Source organism: Pollachius pollachius (genome assembly GCF_949987615.1).
Source record: "Pollachius pollachius genome assembly, chromosome: 12".
Taxonomy (NCBI): domain Eukaryota; kingdom Metazoa; phylum Chordata; class Actinopteri; order Gadiformes; family Gadidae; genus Pollachius; species Pollachius pollachius.
Window position 1 is genome coordinate 21,818,494 of NC_136945.1, and position 21,740 is coordinate 21,840,233.

The 21,740-nt window shown below is 44.2% G+C and overlaps 1 protein-coding gene across 1 annotated transcript; it reads right to left on the reverse strand.

The window, feature by feature from the left end:
* Positions 1-233: 233 nt before the first annotated feature.
* nicn1 (nicolin 1) lies at positions 234-9,117 on the reverse strand (the record flags this gene model as incomplete). The annotated part of the gene is made up of 6 exons (XM_079748733.1): positions 234-275; positions 1,181-1,285; positions 2,179-2,247; positions 2,615-2,728; positions 6,332-6,505; positions 8,971-9,117. 6 exons carry the CDS (start codon positions 9,115-9,117, stop codon positions 234-236), a joined length of 651 nt encoding a protein of 216 aa, XP_079604859.1.
* Between the last annotated feature and the right edge of the window lie 12,623 nt (positions 9,118-21,740).

The following is a 21,740-nucleotide window of genomic DNA, read 5'->3' on the forward strand; positions in this document are numbered from 1 at the left end:
CAAAGACGTTTCGGTTTCTGTAATGATATACAAAATAAAATGTAAGGATCATGTCAGGGTCATGTGATCGGCCAGAATTGGACAGTTGACCTCACTTTGTGATGGAACAAGACCACATTTGGTCATTGTCCGTTTCTCCCCCAGGCTGCATACAGTACGTGTGACACAAGGACATGCATGGCTCAGTCTCTCCGACAGCCTGGCTCCCTCCAGCCTCCGTACGACTACCCATCTCAGGTCAGGCAGAGCAGGTTGATGTCATAGCATCCGTCCACCTGTTACACGGCAACAGACACACAGAGGATATCTCAGGATGGATTCATGCTTCAATGGTGAACGGACAGCATCTTATACAGCGTTTTTCCAACCAGTGGCCACTCAAAGCGCTATACAATACTGCCACACGTTCACCCATTCGTGCACACATCCACACGCCGACGGCGGAGTCAGCCTCGCAGGGAGACAGCCAGCTGGTCGGGGGCAGTCAGGGGGAGGCGTCTCGCTCAGGGACACCTCGACACTCAGGAGGAGCCGGGGATCGAACTAGCAACCTTCAAGTTACCTGCCAACCCACTCTTCCTCCTGAGCCACATTCTGCCCACATCCAAATGGGATGAAGTTGGTACAAACATCTGCTAGTTTAGGATCTGATTCATGCAGGATGGGTCTCCTGGATGTCGGCGAAATGTGAAGGAGACTGCCGTGTTAGAAATTAACCAGAGAAAGAATTTGTGACCATTAAAACGAAGAAGTTCTGATCTGACGGGCGATTTCTCTGACATCATTAGATCGGGGCGCGGTGCTGCAGATGTGTTACTCCAATGGCTGAACCAGGGTAAAAAATCCATATTGACTGTCAGTCAGAGATACATTGACCAAAATAAAATGAAATAAAAATGATTTTTTTTTCGTATAATCCTTTGATTGATTGATTGATTGATTGAAAACTTAATTAAACAACAATCAACAATAATGCCCACAGGCCTGTTTCCATTGTGGTCCTTAAGTCCACAATGGAGCCCTTTGAGACTGTAATTACAGGTACAGTCTCATATCCATAACCTAATCGATTCCACACCTCCAGTGCCTGGAAGGTGACAGTAAACACATGCTCCCTGGTCAGAGACAGCTGCCCGCTGGGTGATCGATTAGTGTCAGCCGTGCATGTCACGTGACTCACGTCGAAGCGGCCGATGGACGCCGTGGTCTGATTGGTCTGCATCACCTCGGTCAACGCCCACATCTGTTGGATGCTGGACGACACGGCCTGGGGGTCGGGAAGACCCTGAGGACGGACGGATGGACACGGACGGTCAGATGGTCGGATTTTATTTTTAACGATATCCCCATGCTGATCCCCAGAGGAAGACAGCAGGTGTGTGAGCAGCAAATCAAGCAAGAGAGATCATGCAAAGAACAAACAACTCTAAGAGTAAAATAAAGGAAACCTTTGTTTATCTTATTCGATTTGTACGTACTGTTGGGTGGTGCTTGGGACCAGGGGCGTAGGAATGAGTTTAAAATTGGGGGGGGACACATATCGGAAACCTGACAGATCCGTTAATGGTTTGAACAGAAATATATCATAAATTAACTACACTGAAAAAATTCACAAATATATTTTATTCTACTAAAAAGATACATTTGTAAATGTAAAGGAAAACACATTTTGAATGGCAGTAATGAACTGATAAATATCAAATCAATTCTTTGATTGCTCAATCATCCAGTTTTTTAGAATAAGAAGCGGTGACAAGACGCTGTGTTGCGCTTTCAAAATAAAATAAAATATTTTTCTCCCCCCGGTATAATTTTTAGGCGGGACAAATGCGCCTGTCTCCAATATTGGAGGGGACATGTCCCCCCCGTCCCCCCCGGTTCCTACGCCCTTGCTTGGGACGCAAATGGTGCAGATACAGATGGCCAGAAGCCATGTCTACATTTACTTCCAGCTCTGCATTTTGGGGAATTTGATATATTTCTGTGTAACGTTTGCATGTTAATATATATTTTTTAAGAACCAAATCTTCTTTATTCAAGAACTCTTTTTTTCTGGGCTGTATCTCAACAACATTAATTTTCTGGGATTAATAAAGTGCATCTTATCTTAACACAAATGCACAAGGACACAAACACACACACACACACAACCACAAACTGTACACAATCTCCTGTTACCTCCATATTCAGGTGTTGGTCAACGAGGGTTAAATTCGACAACCAATCGGAAACTTCCTTCACAGGGGCCTGTTGAGAGAGCCACAAGCTGTTCATTGGGTGTTCATTGTTAGCCAATAACATTTAACCGTTGTAAAATCAGACGACGAGCTGCACCGTTAATCAATAATCACGTGCCCATTACGTTGATCTGGTTATGAAATGTGTACGATTAGTTTGATATCATTTAGTTAGATATAAGGCTAACAAACACACTGGTTTTCTAGTTTACTTTACTAATCTAATCGTCCATAAACCAAGCATTCTGAAGAGTTCGATTTTTTTAACTAGCCGTAGTGTACTAACGGGCTAACATGACTCCACTTAACTAGCGTTCCTCTTGCGTGATTAATGTAAACCGCAGACTTCAGGGTCATTTTGACAATTCAAAGCTCACCGGTTGGGTGTGCGGGTGTATTTTGATGTCTTCCAGGTTAAAGGTCAGCCAGGCTGAGGACGGCTGTCTTAGGATCAGTCTGACTGACACCACGTTGTCGGGTACCAACAGCATCTGGACCAATAGAAACACTCCTTAGATCAGACTCCTTCATCTGGAACAATAGAAACCCTTCTTAGATCAGACTCCTTCATCTGGACCAATAGAAATATTCCTTTGATCAGACTCCTTCATCTGGACCAATAGAAACCCTCCTTAGATCAGACTCCTTCATCAGGACCAATAGAAACCCTCCTTAGATCAGACTCCTTCATCTGGACCAATAGAAACATTCCTTAGATCAGACTCCTTCATCTGGAACAATAGAAACCCTTCTGAGATCAGACCCCTTCATCTGGACCAATAGAAACCCTCCTTAGATCAGACTCCTTCATCTGGAACAATAGAAACCCTCCTTAGATCAGACTCCTTCATCAGGACCAATATAAACCCTCCTTAGATTACACTCCTTCATCTATTCAGCAGAAACACTCTTTAGATTACACTCCTTCATCTGATCAGTAGAAACCAGGGGTGGGAATCTCTTGGCACCTCACGATTCGATTCCGATTTTGAGGTCAACGATTCGATTCTAAAACGATTATCAATGCAACATTTTATTTTATGTACATTTCCGTGCGTGATTTTCAAAAATATATATATACATCTGAGTTTGCTTCTCAGAGTTTGCTAATCACTTCCTACTTTTGTGAGGATCATTAAAGACATCAACAGATGAATTAACTTATCTAATATTTTATTAGAGAAAAAGCTTTCGTCACAAATATGACTTTCTATGAACAATGTAAAAATCAATGCAGCTTGCATTACAACACAATATGGAAGTATGTAAAAAATCGGTTTCAGTTTTCTTTTCTTTCTAATCTTTATTTTCTTTGTCATTAAAGAAAAAGCTGCTCTTGAATTAGAAGGAGTTCTTGTGTCTGGCTGTGAGTTTGCGTGCATGCTATGCGTAGGCTGAATCACAATCATGACAAGACAAATCAGATTGGCCAATACACACTGAAGATAAATTAAATAATTTTAAAATTACTAAAATTATCCCTCTCTGGTGAACAGAATGTTGCAGCAGGCAAACAAATTAAAAGTAAATAAATAAATATAATATATATATAATTTTTTTATTTCGATTACTAATTTATCTTAATATATCGAGACGGAATCGTTCTAGAGAGAATCGCGATGCATCGAATAATCGATTATTTTTCCCACCCCTAATAAAAACACTATTTAGATCAGACTCCTTCATCTGATCAATATAAGCACATCTTAAATATCTTCCAGTATCAACCCAATAGGCCCAACCGTTATGCAAGAGCCCAGTGATTCCCAACCTCTTGGCCCATGACCCAGTTTTCAGCTCTCAAAATCCTTGTGACCCAAACATCTTCCATTTCTGTGCATCAGCTTTCTTCCCCATCGTTTCCACCCCATCAACTTCTGCCGGTAATACCAATGTCCCAGTGGCTGTCTTCACATCTCTCCACACTCAGTATTGTTTTGTGGCAACAAATCAGTAGGCAGTCTGTTTCGTCTTGGGCACTTCATAGTCACACCGAATCAACCCCAACATCCGGTCCCGACCCAAAGGTGTGTGAAACCCTGCCATGGACTCAGTCAGTGTTTCATCCTCGATGTCTGCGTAGTTCAACAGATCTACTGGTAGTCACGCCGTACGACGGACTCTTGCTCGGCCAGAATCTCAGTAAGCAGCCATAACGATAACCGTGGATACTTCAGTAACACTGTGCCAGAGATAGTGCAGATAAACTGACACTAAATCTAATCGCAAGTGAGATAGAGCAGCTCGGCAGTGGGGCCAGAAGCTGTTTCATAACCCATTTTTCATCCCCCCTTGTCTCCCATTCCACAAAGCAGCAAAGACAGACCCCTGTGAGCGAAAACATTATTTTAGTTGTTTTTTTGTACTCAGTCTCTGCTTGATATTAAGTTCAAATCCCGTTTGAAATCACCCTGTTATTATGTTACAAACAAAGACGCCTCTCTTCTCTGTGTCATCCTCCCCCCTTAAGTCTTCAGGAGGAGTGCAGGGAAACAAAAGGTTGGCACGATGTCAGACTAAAACCACAGAAAACAAACAGTAACACCGCGGAAAGGGGAAGACGTGTCGTTTATGAAAACACCAACATGAAGCCCGAGACAATTTCAACTCTCTTTGACTTGGAAACAATGATCACACCCCCACCAAAATAACCAGACAAAGATCCAAAACACTATTCTCCGTCTGGACCACCACATTTGCATTTAGAACACATAATAAACAGAACCGTTGTGTGTTAAAAAACCCACGCACACAAACCGAAACAAAGCAAAATAGTGCTTTCGTAGGCGCCACTCTAGACGGCCAACAGAGCTTCTGTTTGTGAGGGGAGACAACCGAGAAGAACCAACAGCTCTGAGGCCGCGAGGGCCGTGAGATGTTTCCTCGACGAGAGAATCTTTCAGGAATCTCCAGCTGTGATCTCCAGCTGTTACACGACGCTAGGCTGAGGAGGCGTAGGGCTTTGATGCTCCCTTCACTGGACTTCTTCCATGTGGGGAAATGAATCAGTTTCAAACCCTCTCATCTGGCTGATCCTCAGCGGAGTGGGTTTACAGATCGGTCGGTTTAGGATGAGATTCATGCACATAATTGATGTGTCGTGTGGATTTCAGCGACACCCAAAGGGTATCTCTGTGTTCCCGTTTGGCGGCATTGAGAAGATTTAAATCAAAGTGGCTCGCAGTGTATGATGCATGAGTCAATAAGTAGCAGGGGCATGGGGTGTGTCTACAGGTAGACTGTGGACAGTGGGGTTTGAGCCCAACACATGTCAGGCAGGAAGTGACGTCGTTAAGAAGCGGGGCCGCATAAAGCACGTGGGGCTGCGGATGAGAGGTTCCATCGGTCGATCTGGTGTTCATCTGTTGTTCTTCAGACTCGTCTGCTGCGTTGGTTGAAATAGCAAGAAACCGGATCAGCAACCTAGGGCACTGCTCCATCAAACCCTGGAGACTGATCTCTGTTGATGCATTCAGACGAAGGAGGATCTGTTTTCATGTAAGAGGAACGTGTTTTCCTTCAAGGCTGCTGAGCTCATTAGAAGATCAAATTGATGAATGTATGTGAAAATCCACAGAACATTATGCAGCCTGCGGCTCAGTATTTAAACATGAAATAAACACACACACCCACACACATGCGCACACACACGTACACGTACACACACAAAAACATGCAATTAAGAACCAAAGCAGTGTGCCACGCTTAAAGAATTGTTTAAAAAATACTTTACGTATACCAAAGTGTTTGTATGTGTGTGTGTACGCGTGTGGGTGTGCGCGTGTGTGTGTGTGTGTGTGTGTGTGTGGGTGCATGCGTGTTTATTGTTATTTGTTCTGCATTATCTATCTGAGGTTCCCACCTTCTCCCTGTGTGTAGTGTACCTGTGTAGGGTGTCTACCTGTGTCTCAGGTACCCACCTGGTCCCTATGTGCAGTGTACCTGTGTAGGGTGTCTACCTGTGTCTCAGGTACCCCCCTGGTCCTTATGTGTAGTGTACCTGTGTAAGATATCTACCTGTGTCTCAGGTACCCACCTGGTCCCTATGTGCAGTGTACCTGTGTAAGATATCTACCTGTGTCTCAGGTACCCACCTGGTCCCGGTGGATGCAGTAGTAGTCCTGTGACCCGGCCTCGGTGTGGGGGTTATCCATGAGAGGGAGGTCCCTGAGGGCCGTGGACCACTGGGCCTCCTGGCCGGGGGTCCGCTTCAGGACCCGCACGCTCACAAAGGCACAGTAGTAGTTCTTAAAGGTGATGTCCTCGATCTGAATACACACAATACAGCAGTAGTTCTTAAAGGTGATGTCCTCGATCTGAATACACACAATACAGCAGTAGTTCTTAAAGGTGATGTCCTCGACCTGAATACACACAATCCAGCAGTAGTTCTTAAAGGTGATGTCCTCGATCTGAACACACACAATACAGCAGTTCTTAAAGGTGATGTCCTCAATCTGAACACACACAATACAGCAGTAGTTCTTAAAGGTGATGTCCTCGATCTGAATACACACAATACAGCAGTTCTTAAAGGTGATGTCCTCAATCTGAACACACACAATACAGCAGTAGTTCTTAAAGGTGATGTCCTCGATCTGAACACGGGACAGAAGTAGTTCTTAAAGGTGAAATCTTCTATCTGAATACAGAACAGTTAGTAGTCATTCAAGGAGAAGTTTTCTAGCTGGCTAGACTTAATCTCTGCACACAGAGAAATTGCTGCATTAGTTAAAACTGGGTTTAATGGAAGAGTATTTCCTCAAATGGCTGTGGCATCACCCATTACTATCAGACATTAGTTTAATCCCCATGTGATAACCACTCAGGGCTCTGTGTCAGGTTCACTGCATATTCAATTATTGCAATGTTCCTACGGTGGGAAATCAGCAATTCTACCCAGTAATGAGTGAAAAGAGGACACACAGGCTTTGGCCAGCCGAGCAGCCTCGTGAAAACCCACAACTCCCTTTGGCTCTGCAGGCTTGGGGCATGGCCCCCAAGACCCCCCTGATCTGTTTCAGTGAACCTGCTAGCCTCAGCAATAGCTACTTACCCAAATGTTCAGCAAACTGCGAAAAGTTTCAGTTTCATGGTTGGGGACTTTGTTTTCCCTGAATGCGAGGGGTACACCATCAGAATCCAGCGTTTAAATTCTACCATTCAATGTTCTGGAATGCAACACTGGCTACAATGAGGCGATAATCTGACATACGGTATCAGATATCACATTATATCACACACTCAAACCCTATTTTAACAATGAACAATACATTACCAGGCACACCTGGCCAATCAAACGGTATTATAAGAAATTATATACATACTTATTAATTAATATGATTCTTAGTAACTATAAACATTGTACAGATGTAAACATCGGAGCTTAATAGTCTAATAGTGAAGGCTCCAAGCACCTCTTTCACTTTGAACCGTCATGACCACAGCCTTCCTGAAGGCATACCAGAGGGAGACCCCCTGGCTGCATGGAGAAACTCTGCCACAGTTGTTGTAAAACTGTGCGTGTTGGTGTTTAAGCAGCAGACCACAGGAGATAACAGAGGTCTGCAGTGTGGGTCTTTAGCTACGCCTCACTCACAGTTCCCACTGGGCGGTTCGTCGCCCTCTCGAATTAGATGACAAGGCTGTTTCAAATTAGTTTGGATAGTTTTGTGTGTATATGATCATAAATAGGAATCTTCCCACTCAGTGATGGCCAGGGTAATGTGAAAGTTCAATTTCAGTTACCCGGGGACTCTGTCTCATTAGAAGATAAACAGGACCCGCAGTGTAGCAGGCCTGCAGTCCATATCAGCCTCGCACCCACCCCTTCAAACCCCCTAGTCTGTTAAATCGCTTAATTACCATTTAACGAGGCCCGCCGAATATAGATTATTTATTTTTTAAGCGGAAGCCGGCCCTGGGCCTAATCCTTTGAAGATCCAGTCAGATGAATTAATTAGGTTCAACAATTCATTGGAAATTATTTTTAATTAGACCTAAATGCTGCAAAAGTAGGTCAGTGACCGAAATCCATTAGACCATGGTGGGACTTGTGTCTTGTATAACGGAAACTTCAGGAAACTAAGAACAGTATTATGAAACATGGCCTGCGATAAGCACAGCTGCATTCAAGTACATGTGGCTTTCATATTTAAAAGTTTTCCTCGAATCAAGTGTTATGTTAAGTGTTTGTTTAATATCTCTCTCTCAAATGCATCTCCGTGAAACCAATGTTGCATTGTTATTTTCTAAGCCCTAAACTTTGTTTATTTTTCTTGTCATGTTGTTTCTCTTGTTAAGCATTTGTTTTACTGCTGCATGAATATGAAATATAAATGCTTTATGCATAAAGTTGAATTGATTGATTGCTCCTGGCTACAGAGAACTCAGCTAATCAGTGCTAACCCAGATCGCAACAACCAAAGCACCCAATAAATAATGCAGGAGCTACAGAAAATCGGCACACACATCTTACCATTTTGGGGAATCGGTATATGGGTCAAAACAGCCTGATCCCCCCCAAATCAAACCAATGAAATTACATATTTTAGAAGGGGGGTGCAGAATAGTCTAGTGGTTGGGGTGACCGGCTTCCAGTCTAAAGGAACTGGGTTAGATGCCCATATCTCAACAGCTGACCTGTAGGCATCCTCGATGCAATCTGATTTAATGATAAGTAGCCTGTTTGTTGTCAGACACAGACCCAACAGGGGCGCAAGGGGTCACTTACATTGACGGTCTTTCCAAAGGGCAGGTTGATGTCGACCACAGACACACCCGACTGGGAAATCTCTGTTTTGGTGTCGCCGATCTGTAGGTTCACAGAAGCCTTGATGGTGCAGGTCACATGGTCTGTGAGGTCACTGCTCTCGCTCATCCTGATCCTGGTTGGGGATGGATTGAATTTTATTTTGAGGTACTATTGAGTTTTTTTCAGCTCAAGTTGCAATATTATGCATTATATTACTCTCACATCTCTAGAGTTCATCCGAGTCGTAAAACTTAAAAGTATTCAAATGAAAAGTGTTCATTTTACAAACTCAGATAGCAACAGATAGTCAAAATCATAAGGCATGCAAAACATTAGCTTTAACATGCTAAAATTAATGAAAAACACTGTCACTGTGTTTAAACTCCTCAGCATTTTTGTTTGAACTCCTCAGTATTGAAACACACAGTTCCTGTCTTGACTTGATAGCAATGAGGCACCGGCACCATGCGCAGCGCTCCCGTTACAGCTGAACACGGCGGTAACCAGCACAACACATACTCCCTCTTTAACGTGCCGTCCGCTTTGCTTGAGCGGTAAGGAGACAGCGACTAGCACCATGGACAGCGCTCCCGTTACAGCTGAGCCCAGCGGTAACCAGTGACACCGCATATACCCTCCTTAACGTCCCGTCCGCAATGCCTGTGCGGTAAAGAGGCACCAGCGCCATCGCCAGCGTTAAAACAGGTTGTATGTGAAATACAACCTCTTTAATGCGCCGTCCACTGCGCTAGTGCGTTAAAGAGAAACTAGACTAGCACCACGGACAGCGCTCCCGTTACAGCGGTAACCAGTGACAACACATGCACCCCCCCTCCCCTTTAACACACCGTCCACACACCGTTTAACTGCTTTAGGCTTTTTTTTTTTATTTTGCCGATTTCACGACATTGCTTGTAGAAGACTGCACGGACGTCAAAACCGAGTTAGCAACCGGGCTAATACAAGGGTGAGCTGATGGCATTGCACCGACGTACGGAAGGCGCGTGTGTGAATGCACTTGCCTCTTGTTGAAGGACGGTAGTGTCTGCTCTGGGATGTCGGCCGGGGCGCTGTTGGAGAGCCACGTTTTGGTGAATTCCGCTGGTAAAGACGCGCTTTCTGTTTACCGCACAACACTTCCTGGCTGTAACCAAGGCGACGTAACAAAATTAAAGGGCCCGCAACACAATGATTCAGGTAGCGGTTAAAATGCGAAATAAATAGGTAAAAACTATAAATTAATATAGTAGCAAGCTTTTACATATCCAAGGCGATTTGTGGAAATAATATATCGCATGTTTACCAAACGATTACTGCCAGCAGTGTTTCAGTTGTGTGGCCGTTGTAACACCACTCGGCCGACAGAGGGCGCCAGTACTCCACGGTTTAAAAAGGAATGGTTGCGCATTTCTGACACGGTGCTGGAATTAAATCCTCTACGTATGACCTCATTAACAAAAGCAACGTCATTCATGCTAAAACGTAGAGACTATCCGACGGTTTCTGGTTTTCTGGACGACACAAATCGGAATGAGATACAGGTGGGAGTAGCCATACCCTTGGTATGATCTTGCCATAGATTGACTCTGAGTAATTGCTGTTATGCCAATTTGAAGACACTGCTTAAAATAAGCTAAATAAGATTTATGACTCAAAATGGATTTTTGTCACATATTAAAATGGGAAATTATAACAGCATCCTCCTATTCTCGTTAGCTTGAATACATAGATATAAAATGTCTATTCACCATCCCCAGCGAGAGGTAGAAATACCCTTCTCCAAGGACATAAAAACAGGACACAGGTTCATCGCAGAGGTCAAACAACTCGTTGTAACAGTGAGGGGGCTCACTGGCACACGAAGCACTAATCAACCACAAGACATAGTTCCAGTGGAGCCTAAAATAATAGGAACAATAATGTGGTTAACAGGAGAAATCCGATTATGTTCTCTGATTATGCATGGTAGGTACATTAATGTGTGTTTGTGTGTGTGTGTGTGTGTGTGTGTGTGTGTGTGTGTGTGTGTTTGTGCACGTTTGTGTGAGAGTGCATGGCAAAAAGGAGAGAGAGAGAGAGAGAGAGAGAGAGAGAGAGAGAAAGAGAGAGAGAGAGAGAGAGGGGTGGGGAATGGAAAACCTTGACTGCACACTAAAGGCTTGAAAAGCAACGTCTAGATAAAGGTTTGGAGCCTTGGTGCGTCACATCAAAGACCCCTGAGAACCGTTTCATTGGATAAACTATGGAAGAGGTCAATTAGAAACAACGAACTAAACAAAGCAAAGCCGCCGGATGATTGTTGTTTAGAGTCCTTCCTGACTCACTCTATTCACTCACTCTACATATCCATCTCATGTTAAGCAAAGAAAATCCTTTCATATTCAGTGATTCGACCTCTCTGTGGTACTATGATTGTATTCCGGAGGGAACCAGTGTATAGGTAGACTACACATAGTTCAGAGTATTCCCCACAGAGCTGCCTCTGTGTTCCGCGGTGGTCCATGTGTTCACGCTTTACCTACTTACTCAGCGATGAACTGATGTGAGTTTTCTAAATTACATTCGGTCTGCAGGTAAAAATAGCCCAGAGAACAGAGAGCTGCAGTCCCCATTATTTTCTCTCATTTTCGCTCTTTGCCGATCACACTTTTTTGCTATCTTGCTCTCTCCCTCTCTCTCTCTCCCTCTCCTCTCTCTCTCTCTCGCTCCTCTCTCTCTCTCGCTCCTCTCTCTCTCTCTCCTCTCTCTCTCGCTCCTCTCTCTCTCTCTCTCTCTCTCTCTCTCTCTCTCTCTCTCTCTCTCTCTCTCTCCTGTCTCCTCTCTCTCTCTCTCTCTCCCTCTCTCTCTCTATACCTCCCTTCTCTCCTCCTCTCTCTCTCCATCTCTTCCCTGGCTCTTTCTCCCTCTCTCTGTCCTGTCCCCACCTCCCTCTCTCTTACAGTATGTCTCCTCTCTTGTCTGTCTCTGTCTCTCTTTTCTTTCTTATCATCCCTCCCTCTGCCTCTGCTCCCCTCCCCGTCCCTCTTCTCCCCCTCCCCCTCCAACTCTCTCCCTCCTCCCCCTCCTGGTTCTCTCCCTGGAGCTTCAGCGACACGTGTTCAACAGCCCTCCATCCGTCCAGCGTTTTGTTGTGTTTGATGCAGGGGGAGACGAGGACACAGTCTTCCAGAACGCCCCCATCACCCCTCCCCAGGCCAGTCCGAGTTGGAAGCTCCTACCCTAGGCTCTCCTGCAGAAACCAACCCCTCTCCTCCACCTCCTGCTCCCAGATGTTCTGGGCAGGCTATCATGTGTGGCAATAGAGGCTTAGAGAAGGGGGGGGGGGGGGGGGGGGGTAGAGCGAGAGGTAGAGAGAGGAAGGGAGGGAGTGGTGATGGACAGGTATGGTGAGAGAGAGGGATGGAGGGAGGGAAGGAGGGACAGTGACAGAGAGAGGTATGGAGAGAGGAAGAATGAGAGAGAGAGAGAGAGAGAGAGAGAGAGAGAGAGAGAGAGAGAGAGAGAGAGAGAGAGAGAGAGAGAGAGAGAGAGAGAGAGAGAGAGAGAGAGAGAGAGAGAGAGAGAGAGAGAGAGAGAGAGAGAGAGAGAGAGAGAGAGAGAGAGAGGGTTTCCAGCCATCCAAGCAGCCCGGTCCAGAGGGTTTATCACTGAGCTCCAACCCCTTGGCTCTCTCCCCTCGCACCACTCTGCCCTCCTTTTCTGCCTGGCTCTACCTCCTTCCAACCATCTCTCCTTCATTCATTGATTCATTCAACACCCTTCCCTCTCTCCCACTCACTTCTAATCCCCCAGTCCAGCCTCTCTCTCTCCGCCCTCCCCACACAACACACCGCCCTGCTGTGTAGACACACCTTTATCCAGTCAGCCTGAGAGAGACGGAGAGGGGAGAGAGACACACACAGTCAGAGAGAGAGAGAGGGGAGAGAGACACACACAGTCAGAGAGAGAGAGAGAGAGAGAGGGGAGAGAGACACACACAGTCAGAGAAAGAGAGAGGGGAGAGAGACACACACAGTCAGAGAGAGAGAGAGAGGGGAGAGAGACACACAGTCAGAGAGAGAGAGGGATAGAGGGAGATAGAGAGGGGAGAGAGACACACACAGTCAGAGAGAGAGAGGGAGAGAGACACACACAGTCAGGGAGAGAGAGGGGGGAGAGACACACAGTCAGAGTCAGAGAGAGAGAGAGGGGAGAGAGACACACACAGTCAGAGAGAGAGGGGAGAGAGACACACACAGTCAGAGAGAGAGAGGGGGGAGAGAGACACACAGTCAGAGAGAGAGGGGAGAGAGACACACACAGTCAGAGAGAGAGAGAGGGGAGAGAGACACACACAGTCAGAGAGAGAGAGGGAGAGAGAGAGACAGAGAGGGGAGAGAGACACACACAGTCAGAGAGAGAGAAAGGGGAGAGAGACACACAGTCAGAGAGAGACACACACAGTCAGAGAGAGAGAGGGGAGAGACACACAGTCAGAGAGAGAGCGGGAGAGAGAGACACAGTCAGAGAGAGAGAGGGAGAGAGAGAGACAGAGAGGGGAGAGAGAAAGAGACGGACACACAAAGACAGAGAGAGACACACACATAGAGTAAGACAGAAAGAGAGACAGAGAGAGAGAGAGAGAGAGAGAGAGAGAGAGAGAGAGAGAGAAACTGTTAGGCCAGCTAAAAGAGAAGTATCTAAGGACAGAGGAACCACTCTCACGGAATGTGTTTAGGCGTTTCAGGTAACTCAAGTATATTAAGTCCTAACTGTAACTTACTTTAATTTAATAAATAATACAATAAGACATGTTATCACAATTACAATCCTCTCATGAATGCTGAGAAGCAAATCACAAAGAAACAAACTCAAGAAAAACAAACAAAAATGGAAATCTGAAACCCCTGAAGAATTCAGAGATGTGCGGAAAATACGAAGCGAGCCACACATTCTAATTAGGTCGTAAAGAACGAGAACCTTTTAAAAAGTTTGATGCTGGGAAAATGCATTATGAAACTAATTGACAAGGAACAGCCCACACGGTTTATTTTGCTGAATAAACATTTGATTATGGTTTAAGATTATGGATCCCACCTTCGGCGATGATTCTGTACACCAGTAGATAATGTGTTTGACGATGAAACTTCAACACAAGACCCTCTTCGCATGGCTACCCTCACTGTACTACACTAAGTATCAGTAGTAGTGGTAGTAGTGAATCCTCTTGAAGTATCAGTAATAGCATTAGCACTAGCAGTGATATATGTGGCTGTGGAAGTAGCCGGTGGTGATGGATGTAGCCGTGAAGTAGTTTAATTGGTAATAGTTTGAGCAGCGAACCACCAGTATTAGAAATATGATTCACAGCCTCACTTGTCGATCTCTTTGGATAAAAGTGTTTGCTTAATAACTGAATGTTAATTTTAGTAACCAGCGATCATAACAGTGAGAGGAATGTGAGGCGCGGCCCCTCATCTGAGTCCCTATTCTTGTCTGACCATGCTATGTCCCCTCCTAGTCGCTAATTCACTAGCCTTCCTCATAAACACACAGGCTTTGTGGCTATGACACACACACACAGGCACACACACACACACACACACACACCAACAGTTGTAATAGTTGAAATGGATATCGATTAAGTTTATGAGATACGTTTAGCTCAGGTGTATGCAGGGTTGACATTGGCCTTTTTAAAAGATACAGAAAAATAAATCAATAACAGAGAGGAGGAGGAGGAGGAGGAGGAGGAGGAGGAGGAGGAGGAGAGGAAGAGGAGGAGAGAGAAGGGGAGGAGAGGGGAAAGGAGAGGGGGGGGGACTAGGGCATATCAACGGATAAGGGAGGCGGAGAAAAGATGGAGAGGGGCGGTGTTGGGGGAGAGAAGGGAGGGATAGAGGAGGAGAGGGGTGGAGGAGGTGACGGTGGAGGAGCAGTAAGGCGGAGAGGACCAGGATTAAGTGCAGGAGGAAAAGTGGAGATGGATGTGAAGGAATTTAAGAGGAGAGGCAGGGGGGGGGAGGAGGAGGCTGAAGAAGAGGAGAGGAGCAGTAAAGTGGTTGGGCTGTACTATCAAGTTGGCTTTATGGATTTAATAGAAAATTCAATTTAGAGGTGATTTTAGTACCATCTGAGTGGTACATCCAGTCTATATCTCCTCTGGTCTTCTAAATCTACTCCTGGACAGTTAATAGGAGACAAGAGGGAGAAGAGTGGGAGACCAATGTATTTATATATGTATTCATACAGCATCTTTCCAGAAAGTGCTCACAAAGAGCGAAGCAAAATTCCAAAAGTGTCAGAAATACAATAGATACAATACAACGGATGCACACACCCACAACCCATTTCACCGTACAAGTTGAAAACACAAAACAAAACAGCACATCACACGCCGCGCACTTCAGAACGCAGGCATACCCAAGGAAGTTGTGTGGCGCTGTTTTGTTTTTGAACAGAAGAGGAGCTCCACCTGAACTCGTCAGGTGAGGAAGAACATCTTCAGAGTCAACTCTGAGGGCTGAAGGATAAAGCTCAGGGAGGATCCCAGCTGTATCACTTAAGTGTCTATTGCTATCGATCTGCCGACTGCAGAGCCCCCCCCCCCCCCCCCCAATCCCCTCCCCCTCCTCAACACACTCTTTATTCCCTCTTACAGATGTCTGGCTCATTCACATCGTTCCACCAATTTGTCCTCCAATTTTTTCCTCATGAAAGTGATTTCACTATGATTATTACGATCAGACTTTCTGTGCGCGCCGTTTGCACCTGAGACGGCGTCCGCAGTCTGGGGTATAGAGCAGAAAAAGATAGATAAAATGAGATGAAAAGCGTTTTTTTATTATTTTTGTAATGTACAATTGAGGGTTTGTGTCTTTTTCAAATTAAAAGTCACGGTGGTTTGGGTTGTCATGGTTTGGCATTTGGGAGCGTTGTGGTTGATTTAACAACGAGAACAAATCTAATTTGTTTTGTGAAGATAACACACTTGTTATCTTCAACATGGTGGTTTTCTCTCAGATACAACAAAAATATGTTCTAACAAGTTCATTATATATATCAAATAATGCTTTAGACACACATGTAAGAGCGACAACACAATACTGTGTAAACACACACACACACACACACACACACAAACATTTCACTGTTGAAACTGGCGTTCATAGATTTTTGAATATACAAAAACTTACTTTTAATTAATTCAACAAGTTTTCTGCCTTGAAAACTTGATGTCCTTGCCAGATAAGAGGCCAGAGACACACAAATGAATTGTTACGTTTAATCAAAATTGTCTAATTTACTGAAGTAACTTTGATGAATATGTCTGAATTTTTGAATAACAAGTTCCTGGAACCGTTTTAAAGCTTAAAGTGAAAAATAAAAATATAATAAAATAAAACTGCCTTTCATAACTTCAACATTTGACAATGTCTTTTGTTTGAAGCAGGCGTGTGTTGGTAAAAACCTGTTTTAAAAATGTACCATGCACAATCCAGAGAATGCGCTCCACATTGTGTGTCATTCTAATATCCTTGCTATGCATATTTTAAAGGGCAAAAGTATATTTATAGACAAAAGACATATTTATATTTGCCATTAGTGCAAAAAAAAGGAAGTGATTTAGAAAGCAGGGAAATTATGCTTGACACTTAGGTGGTCTATTGTATTAGCAACAATGCGTTGATGTACATTAAATATGAATAGGACTAAAGCCTCTGTAATAAATTATTAGCCCAAAATGCTAACACTAATGGGAACCAATAAAGTGCCACCGCTATACAAGGAAAATAGGACTGGGATGTTTGTGTGTGTGTGTGTGTGTGTGTGTGTGTGTGTGTGTGTGTGTGTGTGTGTGTGTGTGTGTGTGTGTGTGTGTGTGTGTTGTGTGTGTGTGTGTGTGTGTGTGTGTGTGTGTGTGTGTGTGTGTGTGTGTGTGTGTGTGTGTGTGTGTGTGTGTGTGTGTGTGTGTTTGGAATGAGGGGAGGGAGAGGGACTTAACAAAACAATAGTAAAAAAAAAAAGAGAGAGAGAGCTGGTGGGAAAGAGATAGTGTTTTAGAGAGAGACGAAGGGGGAGCTATAGGTTGGAGAGAGAGAGAGAGAGAGAGAGAGAGAGCGATAGAGAGACAAGTGCAGTAGAACAGCAGAGGGAGAGATAGGGAGAAAGGGAGAGGGACAGAGTAATAGCAAATGCAGCGAAACAGAGAGAGTCCGAAGCAGAGAGAGAGAGGAAGAGGGAGAGAGGGATAGATTTAGCAGAGAGAGATAGAGGAAGGGGGAGAGAGGGATAGATTTAGAGAGAGATAGAGGAAAGGGAGGGAAGTATAGATTTAGCAGAGGGAGAGAGATAGATGAAGAGGTAGAGAGTGGTAGAACCGCAGAGAGAGGAAGAGGGAGGGAGGGATATACACAGCAGGGATGGTGTGAATTAGCAGACCGATCCACTGCACGCACCTGCAGATTCCTCCGCCTTCAATCATGCATTTCCCATCAGTCAGGTGGTTCCTCCTCCTCCATTATGGGATGCTGACTCATGCCTGACAGGTCAACATGGTCACGGCCACTGCCCCCCCGTTCCGATACGCCTCTCTCCCAATTTAAAAGAGAGAAAATAAAGTTTATCCTTCGCTCTGTACACTTGAGACACATTTTCTCCAAAAGATAACACAGCATTATTATATTTTATGTTTTCTTTGTGGTGCACACAATATATATTGTTATAGTCCTGACACGCTCCGTCAACACATGACCCAGCCGGGCTTTCAGTTTATATCCGATAGGCTACGCCCCCCCCCAAACCGGCCATTGATTTGGCATTCATTAAGATCCTCCGAGCACACCAAGCCAAGGTTTTGAGGTCAGAGGTCAACATCCATTTTTGAAAGAGAGAACTTGACAATCGATCGGCCGAGTGCCTCACACAGTGAGTGATAGAAGAGCCCAGACACAGTAAACTTATGCTCAGAAACCCAGCGGAAAAACACAATGATTGGGCTAGCCGAGTGTAGCCTTAGCATACTTTCTGCTGCCGTCGATTGAGCTGTTTGACGGTGCTTTTTATTTTGAACGCCAACTGGCAGCAAACGACTTACCTTTAATCGTTTTAAAAATAAGAATAGTTTGTTTGCTATGATGTTTTTTTTATCAAGGAATGTACAAACTATTTGGCAAAGGGAGGACAAATGAGGCCAAAAAAAAGTAAACAGTTGAGTCTGTATTGTCAGACGTCCTTGGGGTTTTCCCCCCCAGTCTGAAACGGGGTGAAGAAAGCCGGGGTGAACGTACTGAGGTGTTGATGAAGTCTCCTGTGTGTTGAGCTGGGATGTCCGACGCAACCAACTGTCTTTTGACAGAACTGTGGGTCCCCAATCCACCTGAAATGGAACTTAAATTGTGAAACATTTGTTAAATATTATATATGTCAGTTGTTATTGTTTATGTTCAGTAATGACCAGAAACCGAAATGTCCACCACACCTCTTCATTTTAAGCGCTTTGACCACAAGGAAAGGAAAACAATGTGGGTTTACTGTGGATAACTGGGGTCCTACAGCCATACTGATGGGGCTATGGGGGTACATCAGAGCAAATCGTTTTTTTAAATGCTATTTGAGCCCACATTCTCCAACAGCAGGTAGGAAAATGGCTACTTATGCAAGAAAAAACACAAAAAATATTACTAAATAATCCAATTACCAAAAGTGAAAAAGGAACAGTTGATAATAACTTTGAATGACATGGAGAAGGTGACCTCTCTCTCCTTTAATGTGAAATCAAGACTATCTGTTCCGAAAAGGGCCTGTGACTTTTTAATTTGTTGAGTCTGTGTTGAGATAAACAGTACATTGATGAATGGAATAGCTTATTTCCTTCTGTATCTAAGAAAAATATGCATCGTTCTCTCTAGTGATGAAAAGAGGAGTTTAAATCCTTAATTATTGGCCTGGCCTTTTACCTCTCACTTCCTTCGCTCTCAATTTCAATCTAATTGTTTTTCTTTTGCTTCCTCTCAATCTAAATACTCTTCGCAATCTTTAAGTTTGTTTAATTCAGCGACACACACACACACAGACACACACAGACACACACACACACACAGACACACACACACACACACACAATCACACACACACACACACACACACACAAACTTCCAGGAAGTCTCTCTCACTCTCCCTTCCAGGCTATCTAAAAGGTAAATGAATTCGGCCCTAGCTTGCGTGTAAATGCAAATGTGGACACATTCAAAGGTCAATAGTTACATCACAGTCTACAAGGATTTGGAAAGTGTGTTTGTGCGTGTGTGCATGTGTGCGTGTGTGTGTGTGTGTGTGTGTGTGTGGTTCATCAGAATTTATTTTTTTAGTTATCTGAGAAGAATTCCCACCGAGAGTGAGAATGGTAATGGTAAGGAAAGATATACCGAGAGAGAAACTTCATTTAAATTTCCTCCGGACATTATTTGCTTACTTTTTTCTACAATATGTTCAGTGTCCCATATTTTACATGCATATCGATTCTTACATATTACATAAGGAGGGGATTTTTATTGATTTTGTTACATTTACTATTTTATACTTAACTATGGTATACATAATGTGCAGAATGTGTTAAATGTAAAACAGTGAGTATGAATAAATGAATATTGTCCTTGGTTAACATAGGGGTTAGAACATAAAGTTCATATTGAATCTAATCTTGCTTTGATTATGGTAACTATTGGTTTGTAAGTTTAACAAAAGCTTCCCATTGGAATTTCTCTGTCCAATCAAGTCAATTGTAAAAACATGATTTAAATTAAAACAGTAGCTTCAGTATATTCATATTATATTTTCATGATCAGTACGGTTATATTTATCTATTATTTTGCACCTGGCATGAAATAAAAATTATACTACATATTTTTTAATGCAACGCATGAACATGAAGTATTTGAAAGAAAATACTGTGGAAGCATACAGTGACACACAATATTAGGTATTCAAAACAATGTTAACATGACAATTCATTGAAATACTGTCAAATATTATATGCTTTGCAATGTCTTGACCTCAACTGTCAACCATGTTTGACTTAAGACTATTCACACATATTCTATGTAAAGATCAATCTAAATTTAGCCGTTTTGCATCTGGGTATGATAGAGTAAAATCTAAAACGAGTTTGGGGCCAAACTAGGAGCTGAACTGTGCTCAAGTCTCCTCATAGTTTTCTGTCGGCTATTTGAAGCAGCAAATGTTGAGTTCCCAGCCGGAGGATGGTGACTGCAGGTGACGTCTAATGAGCACATCTACTTGTGAGTATTATTTTACTACAAGCCTCCAAATGAGGGAACAGTCCCTCTTACGGTCTTGAGCAGTGTTCTCTACTCATTGGACTACCTCCTTGTCGTTCAATACTTCCTTCACTCACCCCTTCTCTTCTTCTCCCCTCTTCATTTAGTGAGCAGATCTTTATAACCCTTTATTTCTCTTTATCCCCATCTCTCACTAACACTTTATATTCTGCATGAAAGATCATGTATCTCTCTCTCCCTCTCTCCCTGTTGGTGTTGGTGTCTCTCGCTCACTCTCTCTCCCCCTGTTGGCGTGGGTGTCTCTCGCCCGGTGACACCTTGACACAGGGACATGTTCCTGGGCAGCCGGTGGGTCGGGGGGGAGAGATCGCTGGAGGAATTTGGCAAGGAGACAGAAATGAAGACGGACGGACAGGAAGACAGACAGACGGACGGACAGGCAGGCCGAAAGCTAGATAAAAAGCCAACATGCTATAGGGGACAGTGAGTCAGCAGGTGTCCAGGACTACATATGCAACTACATGAAGTTAGGAGAAGCAATTTAGCCAGGCTGTCTGTTTATATTCTCCCCTGTCACCTTGGTAGAGAACAACCTCACCACACACACACACACACACACACACACACACACACACACACACACACACACACTCTACAAATACACACACACAAACACACACGCTCTCTACAAATACACACACACACACCCTCTCTACAAATTCGCACACAGACAAACACACACTTTCACTCTAAATAGCTAAACCGTCACTCATATACACAGCCTCTCTCTCCACTAACAGACACTCTCTCTCTCCACACACACACACACACACACACACACACACACACTCTCTCTCTATACACACACACTAATTGTCTCTCTATTTCTAAACACACACACACACACGCATACTATCTCTCTATACACGCACGTGCATGGCCTCTCTATCTCTAAACACACGCGCAGCTATTTTCCTTATTTCCTCCCATAAATCGGTGTGTGTGCGTCAGCTAAAGGTTACCGCGGTGGGCAAGCGAGGAGCTCATTTTTAGTGCAGCAAATAAACCGATTTTACTGCAGTGCCATCAGAACATTTAACCCCTTTGGACAGGCCGGGAATATTATGATAAATAATCATTGCCGCAATGTTTATGCAGATGGAAAAATAAGGACTTAGCAAACACGCACACATTTTAGTCAGTCGACTGACTGACTGACTGACAGGAGGGCTGGCAAGCAGGCGGGCTGACTGACAGACACAGACAGACAAACGGACAGATAGACAGATAGCCGCAGTGTTCTATCACAAGACGTGCTAGATAACACCGCTGACCTGACCATAACCGAGGCGAGGGCAGTAACAACGGAGCTGGCTCGCGGCCACGAAGCTGTGTGGCAGTCGACCGCTCCTTCCAGGTTAAGATGGGTCAGAAGCAGAGGCTGGATTCACCCACAGGGATTCATGAAGC